This window comes from Manacus vitellinus, unplaced genomic scaffold (genome assembly GCF_001715985.3).
Source record: "Manacus vitellinus isolate BGI_N305 unplaced genomic scaffold, ASM171598v3 scaffold_7_pilon, whole genome shotgun sequence".
NCBI classification, from domain to species: Eukaryota; Metazoa; Chordata; class Aves; order Passeriformes; family Pipridae; genus Manacus; species Manacus vitellinus.
Window position 1 is genome coordinate 19,931,575 of NW_021940813.1, and position 25,580 is coordinate 19,957,154.

At 35.6% G+C, this 25,580-nt stretch overlaps 1 protein-coding gene across 1 annotated transcript in view; it reads left to right on the plus strand.

The window, feature by feature from the left end:
* Positions 1-4,525: 4,525 nt before the first annotated feature.
* PRKX (protein kinase X-linked) overlaps positions 4,526-25,580 on the plus strand; it is a 46,383-nt gene continuing 25,328 nt past the window's right edge. Inside the window, exons 1-2 of the mRNA XM_029964824.1 lie at positions 4,526-4,595; positions 24,836-25,004. Of these exons, the coding sequence (XP_029820684.1) occupies positions 24,877-25,004 (128 nt within the window). The 5' untranslated portion in view covers positions 4,526-4,595; positions 24,836-24,876. The remainder of the gene's footprint in view (positions 4,596-24,835; positions 25,005-25,580) is intronic.

Sequence of the window (25,580 nt, forward strand, 5' to 3'; positions counted from 1 at the left end):
ATAAAAAATTCATCATTTAAATGTAGTTGTCGGGCCAGTGAAGAGATCAAACAGGTTAACTGAATACGGCTGAGTGTATGTCAAACACCCAACACGCTGTTGCCTGGAATATTGATGCAAAGATGCTTTGCGTGTGTAGAATTTTGGTAGAAGGTAAGGTCGCATCTGACATGTACTACACTTATTGAAAACTACATGTAATCAGTGGCATTGTGGAGTAAATGCGTGTGTGTAATAAATTGGCATTTCAGACATCAGTGATGATGTTCATTGTGTTCATATATCTGTGCATTGCATTTGAATGTACATTCGTGTACTTACAGGCGTTTTTGCACCTGGTTTGAAAGCTTGCATGCTCAACCACATGGAAGTTTTGTTCACTTTTTTCTTTATAGGACTGTGAAATTATTTTGGGTAGATTTATTTCAGTAAGTACTGTAAATCTGAACTTCCCGTAAGGTCTCTTTAGCCAAAAACGTGCGATACAAACCCTTTCTTGGTGAAGTTGATGGTTTTAATAGGTCTTGAATAATGGAGTTGGAAAGGCCCAAGAGCGTAGTTATCGATGAAGAACATGTTATTTTCTCTTCAAGTGTATTGTTTTTTGATATATTTTTCCCCTTTGAAACATGGACGGGCATTTTATTGAGAAGTTATTTGAGATTATTAAGAGACTTCTTGAAAGCTTTGTGATATGTTTTTTCTCCAGAAGTGGTTGATCTCGTTCCTTACATCATGACCAGTTGCTGGTGATACAACTGTCATCACAGATGATTAAGACTTCAAGTGAAACACGGATTGCAGAAAAATAGTAATTTTTAAAGAAAGCATAGTAGTCATGGAAATATTCCTGAGGCCAGTGAAGAAATGTGGAAACAGTGCACCTTTTTTAAAGTGTTCTTTAAGGTGTTTCTTCAAGGTTAAGGAAGGAAGCAAAAAGTTGTGATTCCACAAGGTATAAAGAGAAACTTTAAGTGAGACTGCTTCATATGAAGAAAGAGAGAAGAGAATAAAATGTGAAAGGAGCAATAGCTGCCTGTCAGGACACTGACAGAATGCTCAGTCTCCCTTTTCTGTCTTCTTCAGCTTGATTGTTTTTTCTTTTCTTCTTTTCTCAAATAGCTCTGTCTGAGAAGATGACCATTCTTTGCATCTCTTTTGAACTGTGACATTGGTGGTTTTGCAGGGAGAAGGAAGACAAAATGCAAAACTAGAAGGGTATAAAAATGTGCACAAATAAATACATAAGGCCTCACCTTGTCAAAGAAACTGATCTGTCTTACTGTAAGTTGGTTTAAAAATGAATTTATGACATGCCTGTGCATCTCAGTAGAAGGCTGTGACAGGGACAGGATCTCACTCCTGACCAGGAAGCAATATTGCAGCCTCAAAGTGATACTGAAACTGAACACATTTGTACCTACCTCTGAGTGGCTGAGTTTATGAGATGCACTACAGAGACTAATGTCTCTGTAGTGCATCTGAGATCTGAGGTTGGGCTGCTCCGTGTGCGCCTACTAACATGCTACATTGCATTCCTGAGTTAAATGGGCTGCAAGTTAAACCAGTGCAGAATAGTGCAGGGTAATATGTAGATGTGTAGTTTACCTTGAAAAACTCTTTTTTGCTTGGTTTATACCTTTTTGAATTTAGTTAAGTACACTGTAGGTTTATATCGCAGGTACTGAAAGAGTATATCTATAATTCTTTTTAGCAGTGGTTTAAGTCAGTATTATCCTATCTTCCATTTTGATCTCCCTGCACAAATAGATGAGATTAATGTCATCAGTTTCACTAAAGTAATTTAGAGTTGTCTGCAGTTTGACTGCTCTTATAAGAAAAATCATTTTCTTTCTGCTGATGTTCTCAAAAGCTGTGTGCTCTGAGATATTTGTGGAGGGGAGGAGGAGTGCTCAGAAATTACATAACAGGAAGTTCTGATATCTTCTTTGCTAGAATCGTTGTTGCTTATAGATATACCCAAACTTAGAAATAGTTAGGGCCTTGGAAACAGTCAACTTCAGAAAGAGTCAAAATAGGGCAGTGAGCTCCTTGCTCTTACAGCTGTTTATGAGTAGTATTTAAGGTAAAAAAATTATGTTGGTGTCTGTGAGGTTATGATCATCTATGACTTTAGGGAACTTCTCTTGGAGGACAGAATAAAGGCCATGTAAAAAAAAAAAGTTGAATGCAATATCTACTTTGGGTATAGTAACTACTGTTTTAAGTATCCTTCATAGTCTAAGAGGATTAAATGCTCTCTGTTAACCCGATCACCATAATGCAGGCTGAATTGCATGTGTTCTCTGTGATTTCTGCTGGGATACTGTGCCTGGTTTAGCAAAGAACTTGCTATGAAGGAAGGAAGAGCAAAAGGGAAGTACAATTTAGCATAATGATTCAGAGGACATTTATCTCCCCCAGATATCCCAGAGCTCAACCTTTGGTTTGGTGTTTGTGGGCCCTTTCTTAAAAGGCAGAGTCCAGAGTACGGGTATGCTTTTGGGGGAAGTGCCCTAATATTTAGTTGATAAAGGGAAGTTATGCGTTTGGGGAGGGTGTAGGACTGGGGTGCATAGTGGTTTCTGGCACTAGTGGAAGTTGAACAAGAAAAATATTTCTTTAAGGATACTATCTGAGGGGTTGAAGATGTGTTTTTGAACCTTTGAATTGTATGGAGTTTTTAACTAGTCTTATATGAAAGGTGAACACTCCTGCTCTGGAGCTATTGAAGGTGCCTGGTTATGCCCATCTTGTTTTGAATTAATTTTCCTTTCAAAGGAGATTGAAATACAGATGTTTGCTCAGCACACGCAGAAACTGTTGCTCAGGCCAGACTGAAATACTGTATGCATCTTAGTGAATTTACATACTCAGCTGTGCCAAGATTGATTTAGTTCTATACTGCACAGAAACAGAAATTAATATGCCATGACCACCATGTTCATTGAAATTTTACTGCTGAAAGTTCGTGGACCACTTCTGCTTATCTGAACTAATTTCAAACTTCTTGTAGGTCCGGTCAGTGGTAGAGGGAGACTATGAACAGTAGTGGCATAATTTCTGAATCACGCTTGGTTTTAGTGAGCATTTAGCATGAGCAACCTTCCTATTCCAGTAGCCAGAACACCTGACACGTATCCTGAAATGGAGATATTAAATTTTTAATTATACCACAATGAAAAAGTAATTCAGGTAAACTAGAATAAGTAGTACAGGAAAACCAGAAGGTACTTCTTCACTTTTGTGTAGGTGAAGTTGGCAGAAGGAATGTTATGTTCCCAATTGAAATGTATGGTAATAGGAAAGGGAGAAAGAAGAGAACACCAGGAGGAGAAAGATGACGAACTTATTCTTGCCCTCTGTTCTGTGAGATCTGTTTCTTGCCCATTTTTCAAAGTGCAGTGAATTCCATAGTAGTCTTTATAAATGTAAATTTGGTTTTGTAAATCTACTCAATTGATTGAAATATTTTAATAACAGTATTTTCATGCAAAAAGATTCCTTTAAACTAGTGTTCCCATGACGTGCTTTACACTAAACAAATGCAGAATAAAAAGTTGGGCAAACCAGTATTTTCATTTCTATGAGCATGGGAAAATTTAAAAAAGTTCATGGGAAAGATGAGGTGCAGCGTATTTTCAAGTACTTAATTTCTCTATGTTCACACACAAAAGTTGCTAGTCAAATAAATTTCAAATGACATTGTGTCAGCAGGACAGTAGGTACAGAACTGTAGTCTAATGCCATAGGTTGACTCCTGTATAGGACACTGCAGTACTATTTTCCCAGTGTATTGTTTAGGTAAGAAATTCTGCTACAGAGTAGCCAGTTCTTTACACCAAAGAATGCTGGTGGCTTTTTCCCCACCACCCCCCCCCGGGGGTGGGGCCAGGGGAATTTTAGATGGCAGTTCTCATATTACTCCAGTTTCTTACCAAGTGTTATTTTTTGTTTCACTATCGAGGTCTTCCCCTATTTTAAAATATTCTAAGGGATGTATGAGCATTTTTTTCCTCTTTTGTCACCTTTTCTTGATACTAAAATGATAAATAATAATCCATGATTTTACTTGGCAGTGTTTTTAAATACCACAAGTTTTGAAAGAAAACATGGTCTGAATGTTGTGACTGTAATGGTGACCTGAATTCACCATTACGTTTGTACATCTTTGAGGCTTTAGTCATAAAGCTAAATGACTTGGACTTTGTTTTCAGTCTCTATATTTCTTACTTCATTTTTCACTCCCACAAAATGACACTTGTCCCAAAATAAATCCTTGTTATTGTTATAGCTGGTGTTCTAGAGAGAAAATGACCAGGTGTGACTCAGCTTTCTTCTCTTGCTTTTCCTGTTATCCACTGCTGAGGTGAATTTCAGTAGCATAATGTTTATTGTGGATTAAGCAGCAACAGGTTCTTTCCCATAAGGTTCTTTTTCTCACTAGGCTAGAAAAAATGGATTGAAACAAGTATTTTCTTTTATCTTTCAGAGAGGTCAGGAAAGTGAGAGTGTATTGAAGAAGTCTGAACACGTGAAAATTGAAAGTTCACATTTCTGCTTTTCTATCTTCAGTGTTTAAAATCAGTCTTGAGGTAAATGGTCAGTGTTTACCTGTCACTTGTTTCTTTTGTCTGAGTCTAATTTAGATATTTAACTAGTTGCAGAAAGAAATTCATTATTCTTTGTCTGATTTCGTGAATTTAACACAGAATTATAGAGTTAGGTATTATAGATGTTATAGAGTAGGCTTTGACACTCACATATACTTCTGGAGATAAGTAATTTGTTAAGTCCTATAAATAGCCCAGAGATGCCCAGAAGTGCCTTTTGCAATGCAAATAATCAAATAGTCTGGAACCCAACTAGTGCTAACATTTCAGGAATAAGAATCGTGAAAAACTCTCCCACAAAATGAGGCAACTAACACCATGCCTTTCTTTCCTCTGCCAAGTTTATGCTTAAATAAAAGTAATGTTCCAGGTGAAAATACTTTTGAGAAATTTCTCTGTCGAGTGTTGTGTGTCAGCCCAAACTGAAGAAGATATGAAACCTGAAGAGAAATACCAATTTGAACTAATTTTTTTTTTCTTTCAAAGGGAAGAAGCAGGAACTTAAAGTACTGGTGGTTGAGAGCATGGAGTCTCTTAGGGCTTGACTCACCTTTTTCTATATTTAAGTTCCTGAGTTTGCATGTCTGGACTGTTTGTAGTGGACAGGGAGAGCAACCTTTTGGAGATGGATACCTTGATATTTTGGCTTTTATATCATGAAAACTTAAGGAGGCAAATTCCTACCTAAAGTGTGTTTAATCCTAGTTTGGTCCACTTTTAAGGATGATATGCAGTATAATTAGAAAAAAGACAAATGTGGTGGAATTTGTTTGTTATGAGCGGCATAGATGTGTATACAGTGATGAAAAGTGAATTTTTGTGAAGTAAAAGATGGGAACTTGTGTTTACCTTTCAAGGTCTTGTCTGAGTGTAAGCTGTTCTTAACCAAATTTAGGTTAAACAATATAATTCCCTTACTGTTGATACTTAACAATGTAAAACATTTTCAACATTAGCTTGTACTACTCGAGTAGTTTAATATGTTATCTTTACTTGGGAAGGCACCCTTCCATCTCTGCAATGTTTTGGAGGGTTTTTTAGCAGCTTCAAAGAAGTTGGTCAGTAAAATTCTGGTGAGTACACTGTGTTGGTGTGCACCTGGGAAATTCGGGTGTTAGGGAAGAGCAATTCTCAAAATTAGGCTATTTCTGCTTTCCCATAAGATTATCTTTCAAATGAATGAACAAGTGTGTTTGTTTGGGTTTCTTTAAATGAAGAAGTGAGACATATAAGATACAACATTGTTTGTGAAGCTTGTTTACCTTGTTAGGTGCACAGTTTGAACTTCACATTAGAGCAGTGGTTCAGTTTTTTATATGAAATACATTTTTTTTTATCCTTGTTTTAAATACTGAAGATGGATCAGTGATGGTGATCTGTAGGATTTGGTGGTGCAAACTTTCCACTTGGCAGCCCTTTTTCTTCTGCCCACTTTGTTTGCTCCCGTCCCAGTTTGGACTAGTTGCTAGCTGATCTGTTAATTGGTTGGCAGTAACTTTTTGTAAATGTGTTGTTGTTTTTCTCCAGGGAATCAATTGGTCTGCTTCGATACATTTCATATCTGACAAAGCTAGTGTGTGTGTGTTTGTGTGTGTTATTTATTTATGTATAACTGAAGCACATTAAATACAATGAGGGAAGTATCCTTTCTATGTGACTAAACTGTATGGTGTGCCACCAGTGGTAGGGGAATGTTAGACTTGTCTGTTGAGTTGATCTGGTAGTGGAACCATTCCTGCAGTATCTGATTTTCTAGTCTTGTGCCTCTCATTTGTTGGCGAGTGTTTATTTACTACCAAAGTAAAAGTAGATTGGTTTTATAGTTCTGGTTTGCAGTGTATTTCATAGCCCTTATACCAACAAGCTGTGGTGTCTAAAATAGACTCATTTTTATGTGAAATCTTTTCTTCTGTTTCTTTTCTGGATATTCAGTTTGAATATCACCTTCAGATTTCCCTATTGGATTTTACATTTTATATGTAAATATGCATATATATTTAAATTTATACAAACTCATAAACCCTAAGTTTTACTGTTCCACAGCTTGATGTAGGAAGAGTGAGAATATGTAAGTCTTCTGCTCATTTTCTGTCAACATATATGGACTTCTTTATGGCTATCACACTTATCAGACCTTTGTTCATGTAGTACCTACAGCATGCAGCAGTTTTTTTTTTAAATTTTTAAGCCAGGATTTTTTTACTTCCTTAAAGTACTGGTTCTGAGCTAATTTTTCAGGAAAGATCATGTACCTGATACTTGTTACTTTAATTGTAATATGCAATTTGCATATTCAGGTGTAATGATTTATATTTTGTATTTATTGGAGTACTTGAGAAAAGGAACTCAGAAGAGCTATATAGTATAAACTGTTATTAGAAGTTGTACCCTTGGACATGCATTATTTTTTGTGTGTACACTTGACATTGTCTTATGCATGTTTGTTAAAAGCACTGAAGCTATGAAAGCAGTACATTATTTTGCCTGGAAAGTGAGATTTTAGAACCACTGACATTGTCTACTACAAGAGGAAAGCATATGAAGGTTCCAAGGTTTGGGATTTTTTTGTTTTGTTTTTGTTTGGTTGGTTTTCTTGTTAGTTTCTTCTTTACATAATTCTTACAAAAGAGGTAATGATTTGTTACCAAAATCACATAAAATGACTGTTTAAGGTGTCCACTATGCAGTATTTTTTATGAGTTTTGGTATGGTTCTTTGCTAAAATGCAGTTTCTTACACAGTGTCCCAGGCATTTGCGTAAGTGTTGTTCTGTTTGTGTTGGGGAATATGGGGAGACTGAGCAATCTGAAATATTTATGGTAATGGCACTGCCATTATTGTTGAAGGTGCAGAGTGCTCTCTGGATGGAAATGTCTAGTTATTACTGCTTTTTATCCCTCTCAGGTATTGCTCCAGTCAGTAAATTAAATGCTCTGAAGTGATTTTGGTAGATGTTCAGAGAGCTGTCCCTCCACAGACTCTTCAAAAACAGGCTAAACTGGGTGTAAGATTTTTACTTTGCTGCTCTACTCATAAGGGTGCACTGTAATAGCTGTATGGATGGCGAGTATAAAAATTAAGAAGCTGGTGGTTGACTGTTTATAGTAAACTTCTGAGTGCTGTAATAGCAGACTCCTCTAAGCACCTGCCCCCAGACTGATGACAGACTTCCAGCCTCAGACCTCTTCCCCCCCCTCCAGCTTGACACTGACTTCCTACAGCTCTTGGGTGCAGGAGATGATAGCTTGTACAGTTTTAATTTGCATGGCCTGTCAAAAATAACTTCAGAGTATGCATTGTAAATTTCAGTTTGTTTTCAGGAAGATTAGTGGGTAACTCGTTGTCTGTCTCTGGAGAACAAACAATGAGGACAGCTGCTGGTCAGTCTGTTTCTAAATTGGGATTCCTGTTCCCTCTTTCATTAAAACGTTTCACATTGCCTGTTTGTATGTTGAATTTGTGTTCTGAGGCCACTAACCTCTCCCTGACTTTTGTGACTTTCAGAGGCCTATAAAAACTTTGATAGTATGTCTTTGTTTAAGCCACCCAGCTGTCACACTCAAAAGTGGTGAATTTGGAATTTATGCTGAATCAGCAACATTATTCTTCCTCCTTTTTTAGTGACGGCATAGTTCAATTAATTTAAAATAAATTTATATTAGCAACAATATGTGTAGAAATTGCTCATTCATTAATATATTTGGAAATAATGTAATTTGGGTTATAATAAATTTAAGAACCTTTCTAAAATTTTCCCAGTATTACACCTTAATTCAAAATATTCTGTTTGAAAGCTTTCTACATCTCTTCTAGTATTTTTACAGTGAGTAGCAGTGGTTCTGTTAATGGAAAATTGTTCATGATTAAAATTGATTTCGATACTTTTTTTTTTTCTACTGCCAATGACAGCTGGGAAGAACGTGTGAGAAAGACAGTGTGTCCTACAAGACAGAACCATTAGAAAGAAAACAAAAGTAACTGAGAAGAGAATTGGAAAGAATCTGAAAAAAAGAAGTAACATCAAAGTTAATGCAAAATATTTTCAAAGACAGGAAAATATATTTCTTCTGGGGTAAAAAAAAAATGGTGGGTTTTTAATTTTTTTTTTAATTTCAGTTTTGTACATTTCATCCTTCATCATTTGAAAAGTAGATACAAATTGGGGCACATCTGTTCCTGATGCTGTAAAGCCTATGACAGCTATCCAGTTTTAGAATTTATTAAAATAAACTATATTCTCTAAACTGTATTTCATCTGTCTTCAGGGCAGAAGTATGCCTTTTGTTTTTGCTACTGAAAACTTCACATGCTTCACCTCCTGTAAAAGTGTTAATGGATGATAAACTATTAACCAGCAGATACCAGTAGCTTTCAGTTACAACTGACTTGAGTTAGATATGAACCAATGAGCCAGCCCGGACAGATTCGTTTTGTGTTTATTTCTGATCCTTACATCTGTCTCTGCATTCTAATTTTAGCATCTTTGAGCTTGTTTACTGTTTCTTTAAGCGTAAATCCTAAATTATTTTGAAATGTTTTTTCTTTAAATTGAATACAATTTAAAATTATATTTCTGTTGATCTGTGTGCTGTGTTAGCTGTAATAGCAAGTGACCCTCATCAGTGATGTTTCAGTTTTGGAGAAAGAAAGTCTGCAAAAGGCATGTCAAGTACTCTCGGCATGTGAACTATAGCTCATGAATTCAATTAGCTGTAGTTTAATCTATCCTGTCAAAGTAGTGTTGGATTTGCCATTCATTACTCCCTTTACTGCAGACTGTGATCCTGTTTTTAAATATGTCGAAGTTCAGATAATTCAGAGATTGTATGGCGTGAGAGAATTGAAGGGAGTAGAAGTGAGAAGCAACTATGGCAGCAAACAACAAAATAAATAAACGTGAGTTTGGGTAAATGGGTGCATGCTTATACATGTATACTCATCTATCTACTTATATGGATATGTTATCTACATATAGGTACGTGTATGTTGCTAAGAAGGTTGATGTATGATGAAGACATACATAGGATAGAGTGAAATAAAATCTAGAAGAAAATGTTGATTCTGATGAAAAAAGAGAACTTGGTTTTATTTTCAAGTTTTGAGTATGTATAGAATCATAGAATGCTTTTGGTTAAAAGTGACCTTAAAGACCATCTCGTTCCACCTCTCTGCCGTGGGCAGGGACACTAGACCAGGTTACTCAAAGCCCCAACCAACCTGGCGTTGAATACTTCCAGGAACCAGGCATCCACAACTTCTCTGAGTAATCTAACCTAGCATCTGACCTAAACCTCTTTCAGTTTGAGGCTGTTCCCCCTTGTCTGTTGCTATCTGCCCACATTTGAAGTAGGTTTTTTTCTGTAAGCCCCCTTTAAGTACTGGAAAGCCACAATGAAGTGTACCTGGAGCCTTGCCTTCTCCAGGTTGAGCAACCCCTGCTCTCTCAGCCTGTCTTCATATGAAAGGTGTTCTAGGCCTCTGATGAACTTTTTGTCCCTCCTTTGGACCCATTTTAACAGTTCCACATCTTTTTTATGTTGAAGACCCCACTGCTGGATGCAGCACTCCAGGTGGGGTCTCACCAGAGCACAGGTGCAGCAATCCAGGCAGGGTCTCACCTGCCTTGACCTGCTGGCTTTTGATGCAGCTCAGGATGCGATTGACCTTCTGGGCTGCAAGCATGCATTTATGGATCATGTCCAGCTTTTTCATCCATGAAAATCCCCAAGAGCTGGTGACTAGCTAACTGCTTTCAATGACTGGAAAGTGAGAATACTGTGGGCATAAAAAAGGCTCTGTGTGGCTGACTAGATTGTAATTGTAATTGTGCTATGATGAGTTGAAGATTTTGTTTCTATTAGTAAGGTTTGTCTGCTAGTCTTCACTATTATTACTACTATATAATATACCTGATACTCTTTATGACCATTATGAGTTAAGAACTGAGAAATCGCCTGTGGAACAGAGCAATCAGTAAATGCTTAATGCTGATAGTTGTTTTCTGTCAGTATTTTAAATACAGTATATGTAAAAGTTAAACTACTGTGTCTAGAGTAGAAGTTTGTGAGAAAGGGTGTAATAAGGATAACACTAATTATGGACTAATCAAATTTAGATCTGTAGATTCTGATCTCCTGATGGTTTCAACTGTCACAGGTAACTGATGGGATTTTGGGGGAGTTTTGTGTTGGTTTATGTTTAAAGCTTTGTTTTCCGTTTGAGACCTTCCTTAAATTAGCCAGTCCACTGAGAATGGAGAGCTGTCCATGTGCATTGAGTCAGTGTATTGTCCAAACAGTTGTGCTGAAATGCACTTTTTAACATCTCAATTGACTTCTCTTATGTACACATCTTAAGTGATTTGCCACTGTGCTGCCCTGTGCTTAGTCACCACCAGGTTAACGTGTGAATCCAGTTAATTGTTAGTATGAGATTCTGCAATTTGAGGGGAGTCTTGAACACTGGGTCGTTAGTAGGGATGAGATTTTGTCAGCCCAAACTCAATACATGTGAAGAGTTATATGGTCCTCTCTCAGTGGATTTAAAAACTGAACAAAATTTTTTTGACATATGAAAGAAAGATTGTCAGATGTTATGGCAAGTTGTCAGGTCTTATGGAAAGATTTGTGTAGGGTACATGCTCATGTATGTACCTACTGTTTTCCTCCTTCTTGATTGATATGATATTGTTCAAATCCTACAGCATGAGGATGAGGTGATGTTTTATTTTAGTTTATTGAAACCACTCCTTGAATTGACAGATAATATTTAAGAAAGAACTACTCATAAACAATTGAGAAATAATAAATTTGAACACAAATGCCATCAGAAATGGCACTGGAGATCTGTGTTTTGAAAGATTGTATGCAATTTAAAGTCACATATACTGTGCCTTTAATGGAAGGGACTTAGTGTTCTGCAGTGCAGGTTTTGATTTTCTTAGATTTAGGCCTTCTCACAGTACACATACTGTTTAAAATAACTAGCTATCAAATAGTGTAAAATGAGTGTGAAATCAGCTACCTGCATTTTGTCATGAATAGTCCAAGAAGTAACAAGCTTAGCTTTTCTACAGTGTTTAGCTTGGAAATTTAGAGTGAACTCTGCAGCTTGCTAAGCTTTCCTTGGTCTGTGTGTGATTGGACATAAGTAGTGCACGATATTTTACTTCCTGTGGCATTGGTATTGAATTTTGAACCTTATCCTTCTCTTTGCTCTTCATGTGACTATATGGAGGATTGTCGGTTTCATAATGTGACTCATGAATAATTTCAGATCTGATTAATTCTTTATTATACGTATATATTTATTCTTTAAATATATTTGTTCAGGAGCAGCTACTAGTCATTTTAAATGAGATTTATTTCTATAATCTTGTATGTCAATCTTGCTTTTGCATGGGAAAAAAAGTATTGTGTAGGGAGTTCACCTACATCCTTACTGTTTGTGACATATTGCATCTTTCCATCTGTGTTTTCAGATGTATGAAATTTGCAAACCATGTTTAATACAAATTTTGTTAAAAAAATTGAACCTCAGATGACTTTACGCTTAAGGAAAAACAAAAAGATTGTATTGAAACGTCTACCACAGAAATACCATCAAGTATCTGTCAAAAAATTTATCCTTACTGTTGCAAAATTAATGACATTGTTATGATAGATACTGCAACCTCTGAAACTTACTTTAGTATTGACTGTAGTGACCTGTTCACCTCTTGATTTCTGTTTTCCTGTACATTTAGTTTTCTGAGAGTCACTTTGAAAATCAGAGTTGTTTCATGGAAGTTTGGGTGTAGTTTTTCATAAATTCTCAAATGTTCTTGTCTTAGTTCATTTTTGTTCATTTAAATAATGTCAATTATGTACGACATTCTATTTAAAGTCTTTATTTTTTGACTTGGATGGGTTTCTTGGGTATGATATTCAGAGGTATAATAGTGGAGAAAGAGATTGGATCCCAGTTTTGAGATGGGAGGGAAAGTGTGTGCATAAAAACTGAGAAGGGCAGTTGAAACTGTTGGAAAATTGGTAGAGTGGCTTTTCTTTCCTATTAAGAAACTCTATAGTAACAGTAGAAAAAAACTAATGTGTCCATTCTGTGTTTCAGTTGCATACTAGGCTGAACTGAAGTTAGAACAGAATTTAAGTTTAGACTTACTTTTCTGCATTGTAGAGAAAAAGCAATGAGTGGTCCATACAATCCTGAGTAGCATGAAAAATTCAGACCATGGTCCTTTTCTGGTAGACAATTTAAGTGTTTACACAAGACAAAACTGTCAAATTACCATTGGCATGTCTTCAGTAAAATCAGGTATTAATACAAATAATATTTTTAGTCTTCTATTACTAATGTAATTCTTGGGCACTGTAGAGATTTTTTTCTAAAATGTTTGATGTTCGAGAATGGAATTTAGTGGAGACTGGGATTTTGAAACTTACTGTGTTTGTTCCAGTTCCATATCAGATATAACTTTATTTGAATATTGTAGACTTACTTGTGCTTTCTTGCATAATAGTTCTTTATATGGAGAATATTATAATGTCCATACTAGTGCCAAACAATTGTGATTTCATCACCTTGTCTGGTACAGAGTTATACTAATTTTTGTAAGGTATACTATGTGAGAATTTGGAAAGGTAATGAACACGTGAAGTAAATTCTGTATACCTAATGCATCATTATTCTGTAGTCTCTCAGGAATATCAGTTGATGCTGCATTATAAATATAAACAAAGCCTTCCCTTTGAGGAATACTTTGTCCCAATCATGAATTCTCAGTTTATTGACCCGTAACGAAAAATAAATAAATTTGCAGTGTGTTTTCCAGGTTGAGATAGAATTTTGGGAGATTCTTACTGGCTTGTAGCTTGATTTTGTTTTGTAAAACTTTGTTTACAGAAGATAGAATACAGAGTTGTAGTTGCATAGTGCACTACTTGTAACTTAGAGATGCAAAGTTATTATTTGAGTCTTTCGTGAAGGTATTCATTTTGCTGTAGTTACAACACTAAGTCCTTTGTACATATTATAATAAAATCTCTAGTACTCAGTACAACCCATTCAAAATGAAGATCAAACTAAATAGAAATTTTAGAAAAGGTCTTAATTATATCAGAAATATTTTTCTCTTTTTGCCAGCATAACAGCTGAAGTGTGAGTAACATAACAATAGTTTTAAGTACCTTCTAAGACTATTGTGCTGTATAAACTTAAATAACATGTAAAATTACAGACTATGGATAAATTCAAGCTTCCAAATTGGATATGGTTTGAGCTGTGATTATTTGTACAAACTGTATCCTTTCTTGTGTGTAATGTTTAACTGTTATCAGGATTTAAAAAGAAAATACTAGATGAATGAGCTGGCATTTTAATAGCATATTTGTGACACTGTGTCAGTAAGTTATATTTAGATAACAGTGCTGAAGATTGTAAAGTCATATAGGTATCATTGGGCATAGTTTTCATGATGTAGGAAGAATTCAGTGAGTTGCTAACAATTCTTTTTTGAACCTCACAAATGTGTACTTCCTTAACAAATTAGCACATTCTGTGTCAATAGTTTCCATGTCATGAAATCCTGCATGCACTTATCAGACTGTATAACTTTGACGTTGGTTTCTTCTGTCTTAATATAGACCTGTGCAGTGTAAATGACTATCAAACCTACATGTGTAGAATCAACAGAGGTGAATAGGTACTTCTGTGTTCATAAATTGGATTTGTAAAGCCACTCTGAATATAGAAGTGCCTTTTTTCTCCTCTGTTGACTTGCAGGGGATTCCACCTATCTGGTCCAAAGGTAAGCTGTGTAATAAGTGAGGATGTTCCAGTTCAAAGTGTCTAGGGAGACTGTTGGTCGTTTGCCTAAAAGATGGGAGAAATTCTGTCTCTCACCTTGTGTTTGGGGTACTGCCTTAACCTGCAACATTACTACTTTGACTTTTTTGTATTGTGAAAGACTTTCTTTAAGTTTCCATCATAAGTTGAAACAGGCCAAGAACAGTGGCAGCTTTTCAGAACATACATGGATTGTATCTTTTAATGTCCAGCCATAAAGAGATGATATGGAGCTACGTGTTGCTTTGTGGTAGTCTTTTATCTTTGAAAGTAGAAAGAATTCCAGTATGACATTTTACAAAAATACCAGTCCTAAGATTTTAAGATATATTGTGAACAGTGAACTTTCTGATGCTTTGAGGTCTTTAACTACTACTCAGTGGTCAGGCTTTGTCTTCATTGGAATGTCCAGAGGTTTGTTGTTTGGTGGTTGTTTGTTTTTTTTCCTATAGCCTGAATTAGCTCTAGGTCAGTTTAAAATTTTAAAATGGAGGTCAAAAGTATGATTGGAAAAAAGAATGGAAAAGTAGGTATTGAGTACTACTGAGCTTTAGTTTCATTTTGCTTTCTGAATATTAGTGTATCTGGTTTTGAACCCGGCCTTTCAAACTGAGTCTCAATTTTGGTGGTACACGTGTATGTAAATATGCAAGTATGTTTCTGGACCAGGGCCTTCTGTGTTGAATTATGTGGTAACACACAAAATAGCAGGGAATAGGTAATCTTGGAATATCTTTCTATTAGTTGCCTATTTAGCTATTTCCTGAAATGCACGAGAGAACTAAAATGTGCTGAGTGCATTTAAATTAAATCTAAGTCTTAGATCTGTCTTCATCCAGGAGCTCTTCAACATAATCTACTCTTCAGTCTTATACTTTATCTGTTCACCACTTAATATGGTATTTCTACAATGCTTTTAATCTGTTTGAAAAGTATTTAAAAAGACAGTTTTTATGCACTGTGTGAAGTGTCTCTCTCAATTTTTTTCTCGTTTAACAACTGCTTTAGATGAAGATGGAAGTGAAATGTAATTGAAAGGGATGTATTATAAGAGGTACTAGTCCCTCAAAGGCTTCTGTCCAGCACTGGTGAAGGAGGAAATTGGTCAAGTACCAACAATGTGGCTTTTATTACATTTAGTCAGCAATAATAAACCTTTGTACTTCAACAAGATTTTTTTTGTTTGCTTTTTAAAGGACACAGGGATATTAAGCCTCATGCTTTCTTTGCATTAATATGGGACTGATTTGCAGCAAGTAGTTCTTTCTGAAAAGCTGAGTTTTAGGACAGGCAAAAAGATGCTGATTATGGAAAAATCCAACAAGTGTGTAGAGACGTTTCTGGGTTGAAAAGAAAGGTTGCTAATCAGGTCTTGGATACCTACTAACTACCCCCATTTAGGCTTACCTAGTTCAGAGGAGGCTGCTGGTAAAGTTTTGATCCATGCTGCTACATGGATCTGATTTTTATCAGACTCCATGTAGCATTAACTTCTATGGAACTAAGTTCCATAATCCTTCACAGATTATTGCATTTGTGTTTTTTTTTCTTAATCATCAAAATTTTATTTCTATTTATTTTTCTCAGATGAAAACGTGAGTTTTGGGCACAGACATGTTTTGTAGTTGTTTGGCTGACCAGCTTTATTTTAAGGTTTTCTGTTTTCTGTGTGTATAATTGTGAGTTTTGTGCATATAATAGTTTCATGGCAACATATGTTCAGCTGTAGCAACTGACAGCAAAAGCTGCTGGAACAATATTTCAAGTACCTGAACCGTAGTGTGTTTTCTGTAGAGGTGCTGTTTCAAATTTTTAAGACCAAAATGACTGTTTCTTTTAGTTGAAGTTACCTAAAAAGGGTTTCAGTCTGCTCTTGACTGTGACATGGCAATTTATTTAGTTTTGAGGGGTTTATTTTGTTTTGGAGGGGTTTTTTTTGGTGAAAAATCAACTAAATATCTCCATGCTGAATTTGAGTAAAGCAACAAGCCAAAACAGTTCTTCTGTAAATGCTTCCAGTAAAGAGGGAAACTGAAGGTGAAGATAAAAGTGCTGATAAATGGAGAGAGAAAGCCTTACTGTTTGTTCTCTTGGGTAAAAACTTGATTGTGGGAATGAAACTTAGCAACTGATCTGTTTTTTGTTTGGTTGGTTTTATTCCGATGTAAGATGTCCCTGCATATGTTCTACTTTTTCTTCTTACCTTCATTGAGAGGGGAAAAAAAAATCACTGGGAAACACTTCTATCGCATTAACTATAGAATAAGTGAAAAATTATGTATTAATGATTTACTGGAATTGATTATTTATATACTACCAGAGGTAAACTGCAAGGTATTCGTCCTCATAGAAAATTAGTCAGTCCCCTTTGGCTTGGACTGCTTCTGGGACATCCAATTCAAAATACTGAGAGTAGTACTAATCCCAGCTCAAGAAGCAGGAGCTATATATTTGCAGCTCACACCCATTCACAGACACAAAATCAAACAGTATCTGAAGAGAGATCGGGATTCATCACTTTGGGTTGTATTGAAAAATGTTTCTGTCATAGCATTTTTATTACATTTTTTAAACAATCAAAAGGAGTCTTGGATTTTTATGATTTTTTTATGATTTTTATTTGGGATTTTTATGATACCTAGAATACTACTTTATTCATCTTGTTGGTTTTCCTTCTCTTTGCCTGAGTCTGGTTTACTTTGTGACACATTTTGTTTGTGGTAAGTAGAAGTGTAACACCCTTGAATAAAAATAGTTACTTTTAGCCTAAATGTCCATCAATTTGTCTGAAGTTTCATTTTAAGGAAGCTGTTTCATAGTGGTTTTAAACACTTAAAAATAATTAAAGCAATTATAAAAGATTAACTAAGAGCACAAATTGAATTAGAAAGAATACTGAATTAATCTAAACTTGATGGGAATTTTGAGCACCAGTTAATGGACAGAAGTTGGCTAGATGTGGGGTTTGCATGTCTGGCTTTTGTTGTTTGAGGAATTATTTAGAAAGAAACCAACAGGTTAAAAATCCTTCTCTTTAATATTTGCATTCCTCTCAGTTAATGTGTTTATTTTAACCTCTCCCTACCTGAAAGAAGCAATTCTCTGAATAGGATTTGAATGAAATAGCCTTTTAAAGTCCAGAGATGGTCTATCTTGCTAGTATAATTTCCAATTTACAGATTCTTTTCCAACTATGAAAACCTGACACTTTTTGATAATGCTTTGATTACCTGAAATTCTCATCAATTGAAAGAGAGAATTTAATACTTTCTAGTGTTCTAGCTTGGCATGTGTTGCTAGTCAGACAAGTACCTGATTCTTAGCTTAACTATGTTTGTCTTTTAAAACATAATAGACTAAGAGTTTTTAAAATCAGGTCAAGACATACTGATAAACTTAATTTCTGGCAGGTGTTTGGTATCATTTAAAATATGCAATTTCAATAGGCTTTAATTTAGTTCAGCAAATAGTGTGAAGCTTAGTTTCTAGGTGAAAAGGAATTTCATCTTTAAAGGTTTCTGTTTGAACTGTTTTTATAAAAAAACAGTTTTGCAGTTGTGGCCTATCTATACGTCAAGTGCAATATTTAAATAGGTAAAAGTAGAAGTAATAATGACTTTGCAATGTCCTATTTGGAAAAGCTTTTCATCTGCTCATTTATTCATCTTCTTTCTATCAGTGTCTCAGGAGTCATAGGTAGAGGAAGGCATGGGAAGAGTTGCAAAGGTACCATTCAAGTAGGGAAATACAAGTTTTATGAGAATTGTTCTGAAGATTGTAGATGTTAAAGTTTTGTGAAGGGACATGCATGTAAATTCAGTGTTCTAAGAGCTGTTTAGAAATTGAATGGATTTAAGGTTACCATCACCAGCAGCATTTATTTATTGGTCCCTGGTATTTCAAAATAAGTAAATAAAGAATAGAGAGAGGAGAAATTTCCAAGGATTCTACTTGTTTTGTTTAAAGACACCTTGATATTTAAAGTATTTTTACAGAGAGACAATAATTTGTGAGCCAAAAAATAGATAAATCTGGGATTATAAAGGAACTTGCATTATCAATGTTCAGTTGATTGGCACATTTTGGAAATCAGAAACCTGTTTCTGAACTATGTGAAAAACAGGAAACTTGACTGATGGCTATTAATTAGCCTAGTGTTTCCTGTGTCCTTAGTTCGTTAGGATTGTAGTTCAGAAAGATTTAAATGGGTGGGTCAACAATGAGAGTTGTTGACACAATTCCTTGGTATTCTCTGGCATATTAAATTTTGTGCAAAGTTGAAAAGAGACTATAACGAATTACAGGTTGTTAAATGCAGTTTTAATGGTGTGTTGTTATAGACTCCTTGTATACCAAGTAAGAAGGAACATGAAAATATGCTAAGTCTTTGGAATCTTTGGAAATTTCTTACAGCAGCCCCTTTGAGTCAGAAGCTAGGCTGTACTTTGAACATGTATTGCTAGTTTCTTTTTGACTTCAGCTGAGCTGGTATAAAGAATTAATGATACTGAACTTCCAATTTAAAAATGGTTTGTCAAGGGATGAGTCTATAATCTAAAACAGAAGTAAGGGAAAACCACTGATATGCCACTGGCAAAACCATATTTGGGACAGGTAGTCTGAACAGTGATGATCTTGCCTGGAATGTGGTGGTCATAGTTCTTGCTGTGTTCTTGTTATCTCACATGCTTGCTAAGTAGAAAGGCGTTTTCTCTATCCAAGGGGTACTTGGTGTAAACTGAATCATTGCACAATGCATGAATGAAAAGCATCATAGAAGCAAGCTGCTCTGGCAGAGCTGCACAGGGTGAACACTACACATGCATCTCTATTTTCTGTGCTTTTAATCAGACTGTCTCTTATTTCGCTGCATATCATTGAAGGATATGCAAAAGCTTTACAAAAATTGTGGGTTGGCATTTCCTTCTTATATTCAGGAGTATGAGATGAGCAATTCTAGACAGAAAAAAGGCCTCCTATAGAACCTCTTTTAAATTTCATTATTTCTCTGACATGTTTTTCAGTTGTAGATATGAACCCTCTAGAGTGATGCAGAGCTATAAAAGCAGTGGTCTAAGAGTTACAGTGAGCAATCTACAGCTGACTTGCAGAACAGCAAAGACACTGAATTTGGCATTTTCAGTTGACACTGGTTTATGGGTTGAAACATTAATAAAAATGTGAACTTGGCTACTATGATGTCCAAAATCATCATCCTCATTTTGAGTTGTCCTTTGATGTGCCATCTGCCTCATTTGTTGTAGAAGCCCACAGTTACTTGTGCCTTGTGGTTTCCCCATATCTTTCTCCCAAGTGTTAGTCTTCTGATTACCGGTCTGTTAGGGCAGGCTCATTTCCTTTGCTGTGCCACTTCCTTGTCAGGAATTAGTAACAGCCTCCATTTCCCAGGCTAGGCTGTTCAAGTTCCATCCCAAAATGAGACAAAGTTTAAATGAAAGATGAATTTGACACTCAGTAGTGAATTTGTAATGTGATACAATTTGCTTAGTTCATCTCTGATAGTCAACAGAATTAAGTCTGTTGTGCTTGTGGCTATCAATAAAGACTAATATGTGTCACAGTAGGAAATGTTTCTTCTAACTGTAAATAAAAGTGAATGCATCTGATGGTTTTTGTAGGCATCTGTCGAAGTCGGGACCAAACCCTTTGGGACTCAGAAAGCAGCCCTCAGGGTGGTAGATCTCACATGACCTAGTTTATTCTTCATTAAAACAGATGGTATCTATCTAAGCAAGGCAAACTTGGTTTTAAGAAAGAGCTGGGGATTAAAAGGATGGGAAGCTGGAACAGCCGGGCCTAATTAATGGGAGCAAATAAAGAGGCAAACTGAGCATTAAATTAGTCACCTACATCAATAGCAAAATAGTCACTACATGACTACTCACCACTTGTTGTAGCTAAACAAAAGTTGCAGGATTGGTTTTCCTAGCATCAAAAGTATCTAAAATTGCATCAGAAATGTTCCCACATTCTTTATTCTTTTCTACCAGGCTTCAAAAAGAGTAAAATCCTGGAAACTGGCTGTGGTATTTTGGCATGGCATTAGGGAATCCAGCTTTTGTAAGACTGAAAATGCCTTTCTTGCATTTGATATTTAGGCCAAGCTGGTCCTCAGCAGGTTTTGGCCCTTTGTGTGTGTTTAACATGAGAAGGTTACCTAATGGAGAAGATTGCTGGCATTCCTTCAAGCTCTACAACCACATAAAATATGCAATGGGATCAAAAAAATTTGTTGTTTCTGTTGTAAACAGATTGTACTGGATTAGTGGTTAGCATTTTGCATATTTTTATTCTGTTTGCCCATTTAGTCCTGAAAATCCTGAATTATGTTGTAAATAGCACAGGCACTCTTCGCTTTCTTTTGTGGGCAGAAACCTTCACCTGCCATATGCCTTATCAGGGAGAAGGGGCCTGCACAAATAAACTAAACTGCACAAATCTACCTTCGACCTTCTAGTAATAGCTGAAGTATAATTTTCTGAGGTGCTTTTTTTGCTCTAAAACTCTAATAATATGTGCTATAAAGACAGGTGGGGATATGCATGTGTGTATGTAGCCATTGCTCTTCCTTCAGCAGGATAGTACTTGGTAATTCTCAGAACTCATCCAGAATGGTACAAGGTCCCTGAAGTTCCCTTGGTTTGAACCAAGTATGAAATAAATGTCAGTAGAATAAAGTACAGGTTTTTATATACTGAATTTCCTTTCGTTCATAGCGTGCAAGTATAAAATATTTCTATTTTAAGGTAATCCTAAGGAATGTTTACTTATCTGTCACAAAAGGTTGAATTCATTTAGTTCATTCAGCTAAGCTCTGAGGTAATCAGGGAAAAAGGTTGAACAGTCCTTTCACAGGGATTAACAGAAACTTCTGTGAGTTTATTGTCTGTTTGGTGGAGGGCAAAAGGCAGTGGTGCTTTGATGGAAGACTGGTAACCCTGCCTTTCTTTGCTTCCAAAAACTTTCCCTCAAATTTATGGAGTTGGGCCTTTGTATTACACACTGCCACTTCACTGCTTCAGTTTTTTAGTTTTTTTATTGTGAATCTGAGGAACAGAATTTACATCTAGTCACAAGAAGACCTGTTTATATAAAAGAGTTAGGTTTTCTTGACTATGCTAAACAACCATAACATCATCTTGTCTCAGCCTTCCACTTTGACTGTCATCCTGTTCCTTCCCCCAGCCCCCCCAGTTACAAGGAAGAAAATTTAAAAAATGTTTGCAGAAATGGCTCAAAGTATGAACAGGGGACCCAGACCAAAAGTTTGAAGTGAGGTATTTAAATTATAGTCGGTTTTGTATGCAAACTTTATCTGGTTATTTGAAGACTGGCTGAGCATAAAAAAAAAAAGGTTAACAATTAGTCCCATGGAAGGGTGGTGAGTGTGTGTCTGGGTACTGCCAGCTAATGCAGGCCTAGTGGCTGCATTAGCTATAAATGCAGGTGATGGCTAGAAAATTCATATTATGAGAGATGTCTGAAAACAAATATTAGATGGCTTCTTAGTCTATACAGTCTTGTTGATTTCCATCATTGCTTGAAATTGGGTTAAAGATGTTTGAAAAAAGACTGCCTGCGATCAGTTCAGAAATAAAACTGGTTAGGGAAGTTCTGTGTTCTCTCCTGTCTGTGTGGTCTTCTGGTTTTCCCGGAGGCGCTCTAGATTAGGTGCTTGCCACTGTTCTGGAATAGCTTGCCAAGCTTTGCTGTTCCTGGCAAAGACGTTTTTAAGGAGGCAATGTTTTCAAACTTAGGAGTGTTGCTAAATAAGTCCCTGACAGGTTCTTTGAAAATGGATGGAACTTGTGATTTTTTATTTCTGCGCAGCAGTTTGTACAGTTAGACCAATAGCGTAAGGAAAAGTAAAGCATTCTAAAAGAAAAGTTTCTAGGACAAGTAGAACAAGTCATGAAACATGCAATCACTAGAGACCTAGGAGCAATTAGGTATGTATTCACTTCTGACTTTCCTGTTGCATATGTCTGTGGAAGCACTTTGTTCATACAGGTATCAAAATGCCTGTAAAACCCACATTTGCTGATGGGGTTAGTACTGTTAATTTCCCTGAGTCCACATTTGGAAGTTGCAAAAACGAAGGGTGATTTTTAGTTTCAGTGTGCAGTATGACTAGTTATCCCTCACAGTGTTTTTACTTAGAATTAAAATTTCAACTCCTAATTTTGAAATAACTTGTTACTTTTTTTATTCTGTTTATTCAACGTAGATGTAAATAATCAGTGTTTAAAGCAACTTGAACAGATGTCTCTGCTTGGAAGCTTTTGGTCCTTAATTTTTTTGTATGGGAGTTTTTTTACTGCAAAAGCTCATCCCTGAGCAAATAAAGTTGTTTACAGGTATAGTCATGTAATGTGACTACATTGTTAAAGGATTTAATTGCATGATAAATTTTCCAGGGTAACCTGATGGCTTACTTTGTTATAACAGCAGGCTTTTTCTGAGACCTCTGTACAGTTTTCATGGTTAAAGAACTGTAACTTGGGACAGGTGGGAACGTAAAACTTCTTTGATAGAATCTTTTGTGCTTGGACAATGGTAATCATTGATGTGTTTGTGTAGTGAGAAGTTTTATCTCAAAAGGTGGCTTTGAAAACTGTATTGTTAGGGGAGCTGCAAGTTCCATAAAACTGGACTGCTGGAGTTGGTAGTTTCTAGTTTGTAAAATGAGTACTTTGTTTTGTTTTGAAGTAAATGCAATGGTATTAAACAATATTACAGATGACTGGAAAGAAAAACTGTTAAATAAAATGTAAATGTTTTAGGTGAGAATAGACATACAGAAAACAAACATTTTAAAAATAAATTCTCAAGTTTCTTGAATTTACCAGAGGTAAAAATTCCCTTTTCTTTTCTCCCCAAATAGTGCAGTTTTAGAAGTTCATTTGTTGATCTCTTTCCCCTTTCCTTTCACACACATACTCATCTCCTTGCACATGTTACACATCTTAGAAAATTAAAATTGTCTGGTAGTATAGATTGATGGTGACTGATTAACACAATCTGAAATCAATTGACATACTAATTAATAACCCTGTAATGCATCTGTGGGCTACCTTTCTAGGATATGTGCAGGGAAAGGGAAGACTGTGAGCTCAAGTACAGGATTTTGACTTTTTTTGGAGAGAGTGACCTTTTACAAGTTAGGCACTTGGTTTGAATGCCAAGTGTCCTTTATAGCAGCACATATTTCTGTCAGAATGGGATTAAAAGTATCTGGTGTAGTTCTGTAATGGAATCTACATGGCATTGTTTAATGAGCTGAAAAATAATAAGCAACCATCCAACGAGCCGAAATGTCTGTTCAAACGTGTAACACTGTGCTGCACTACAAATAGTAATGTGGCTAAATGTGCTAGTTTTAACTTTCATTTCAAACTAAAAGAAATAGTTCAGTTATGTATGATTGTCATGAGTTCAGTGCACTGAAAAGGAACTTTAATGACTACTGTATGATGATGATGATTGAATAGACAAATGCTAATACGTTATTTAAAAATCAATATCTTTTTTATTTTCCTTTTATATTTTTAAGAGTGAATTGAAAATGGAATACATTAACTCCAAAAAAAGGGTGCCAGAGAGCTACTGTTTCAAAGTGATAAAATGCTGCAGCACTATAAGCAGATTTTTTTTTTAATTTCTTTTTAGAAAGGTCAGCAACTTTTAAGTATTTTTTTTCCCATCACTTCCTTATCCTACTGAATCACTTCACCTCTCTGTGCATGTTTAAGGGAATAATTCCCTACCCTGAATAATTGGAGACTGGAGCTGTTCTCAGTCACCAAACCTTGGGAGATGAATATTTTAAATTTTTTTTGTTGTCATCATGATTCTGTATTTTGTGTTCTTTGCGTTATGAGTTCTTACATTTTAAACCTTGATTGATTTTGAACTACTAGTTTTAATAATTAATAAATGGAAATAATGAAATTGAAGAGAATGTTTCCCAGCTTTTCTTCTGCATTTGGCAACAGTTTTGCTTCTTCCATTTAAATTGGTTACATTTGAAACTTACATATTACATACTTATTTTTTGTGTGCATCTGCATTACCCTTTCTTAGGACCATTTCTCTTCTTTGCGAGAAATGCTTCCAGTATCTATGCAAAGAGTTGCAGTATCACAATACCATTATTTTTTATCAAATCACTATTGACAAAATCGAGAAACCCCAAGAAAAAGAATTCTGCGAAAACAGGTAGAATATGTGGAAATATGAGGAAAACCAAAACAAACTAACCTGGAACTGAGTTCCTGTAGGTTTTGATTAAGCAAGTTATCACTGTTTTTTTTTTTCTCCTTTTACAATAAATTGATGTTTCTACTTCAACTTTTCAGGCACGGGTACCTTTGGACGTGTTCATCTGGTGAAGGAAAAAATGGGCAAACGTTACTTTGCACTGAAAGTAATGAGCATTCCTGATGTCATTCGACTGAAGCAAGAGCAACACGTGCACAACGAAAAGTCTGTCTTAAAAGAAGTCAACCACCCCTTTTTGATCAGATTGTAAGTTCTTGTGTTTTTTTAATTCATTTAACTCATGCATTAAGTGCAGTTAAAATATTCCAGGGTCTCATTGCAACTTCTTACGTAAATTAACCAATGCTGAGCATTTAATTTCTGTTACATAATCCAGACTAAAATAGACTTTGGACTAAAATATTTATTATAGAAGAATGAAGAATTTAAAATCAAGATGCATAATTTAAACATTTAAGCAATAATTTATGATAAGAATTTTTCTGTCTCTTATTTTCATTCTGCAGAAGAGAAATCTTCTTAAGTGAGGGGAAAATGCTAATGAAGAATTGTTAGGATTTGCTCATCAAAATGACTTCTAGAATGATCCTTGATGTTAGAAATGTGATAAAAGTATTTTTACATGTATGTCTTGTAGGTATCTAGCTAAAGATATTATTAAATTTAAATATCTGCTTTTTAAAAACTTATGTGAACTCTTGGAAACTTTATTTTTAAGGAGTTTAAATAACTGCATCACTTCTTGGACTTTGATATTCCCATATTTAAGGTTGTTAAGTGATGGAACCTATTCAGAAACATGTTTTAAACACAATTCATAAA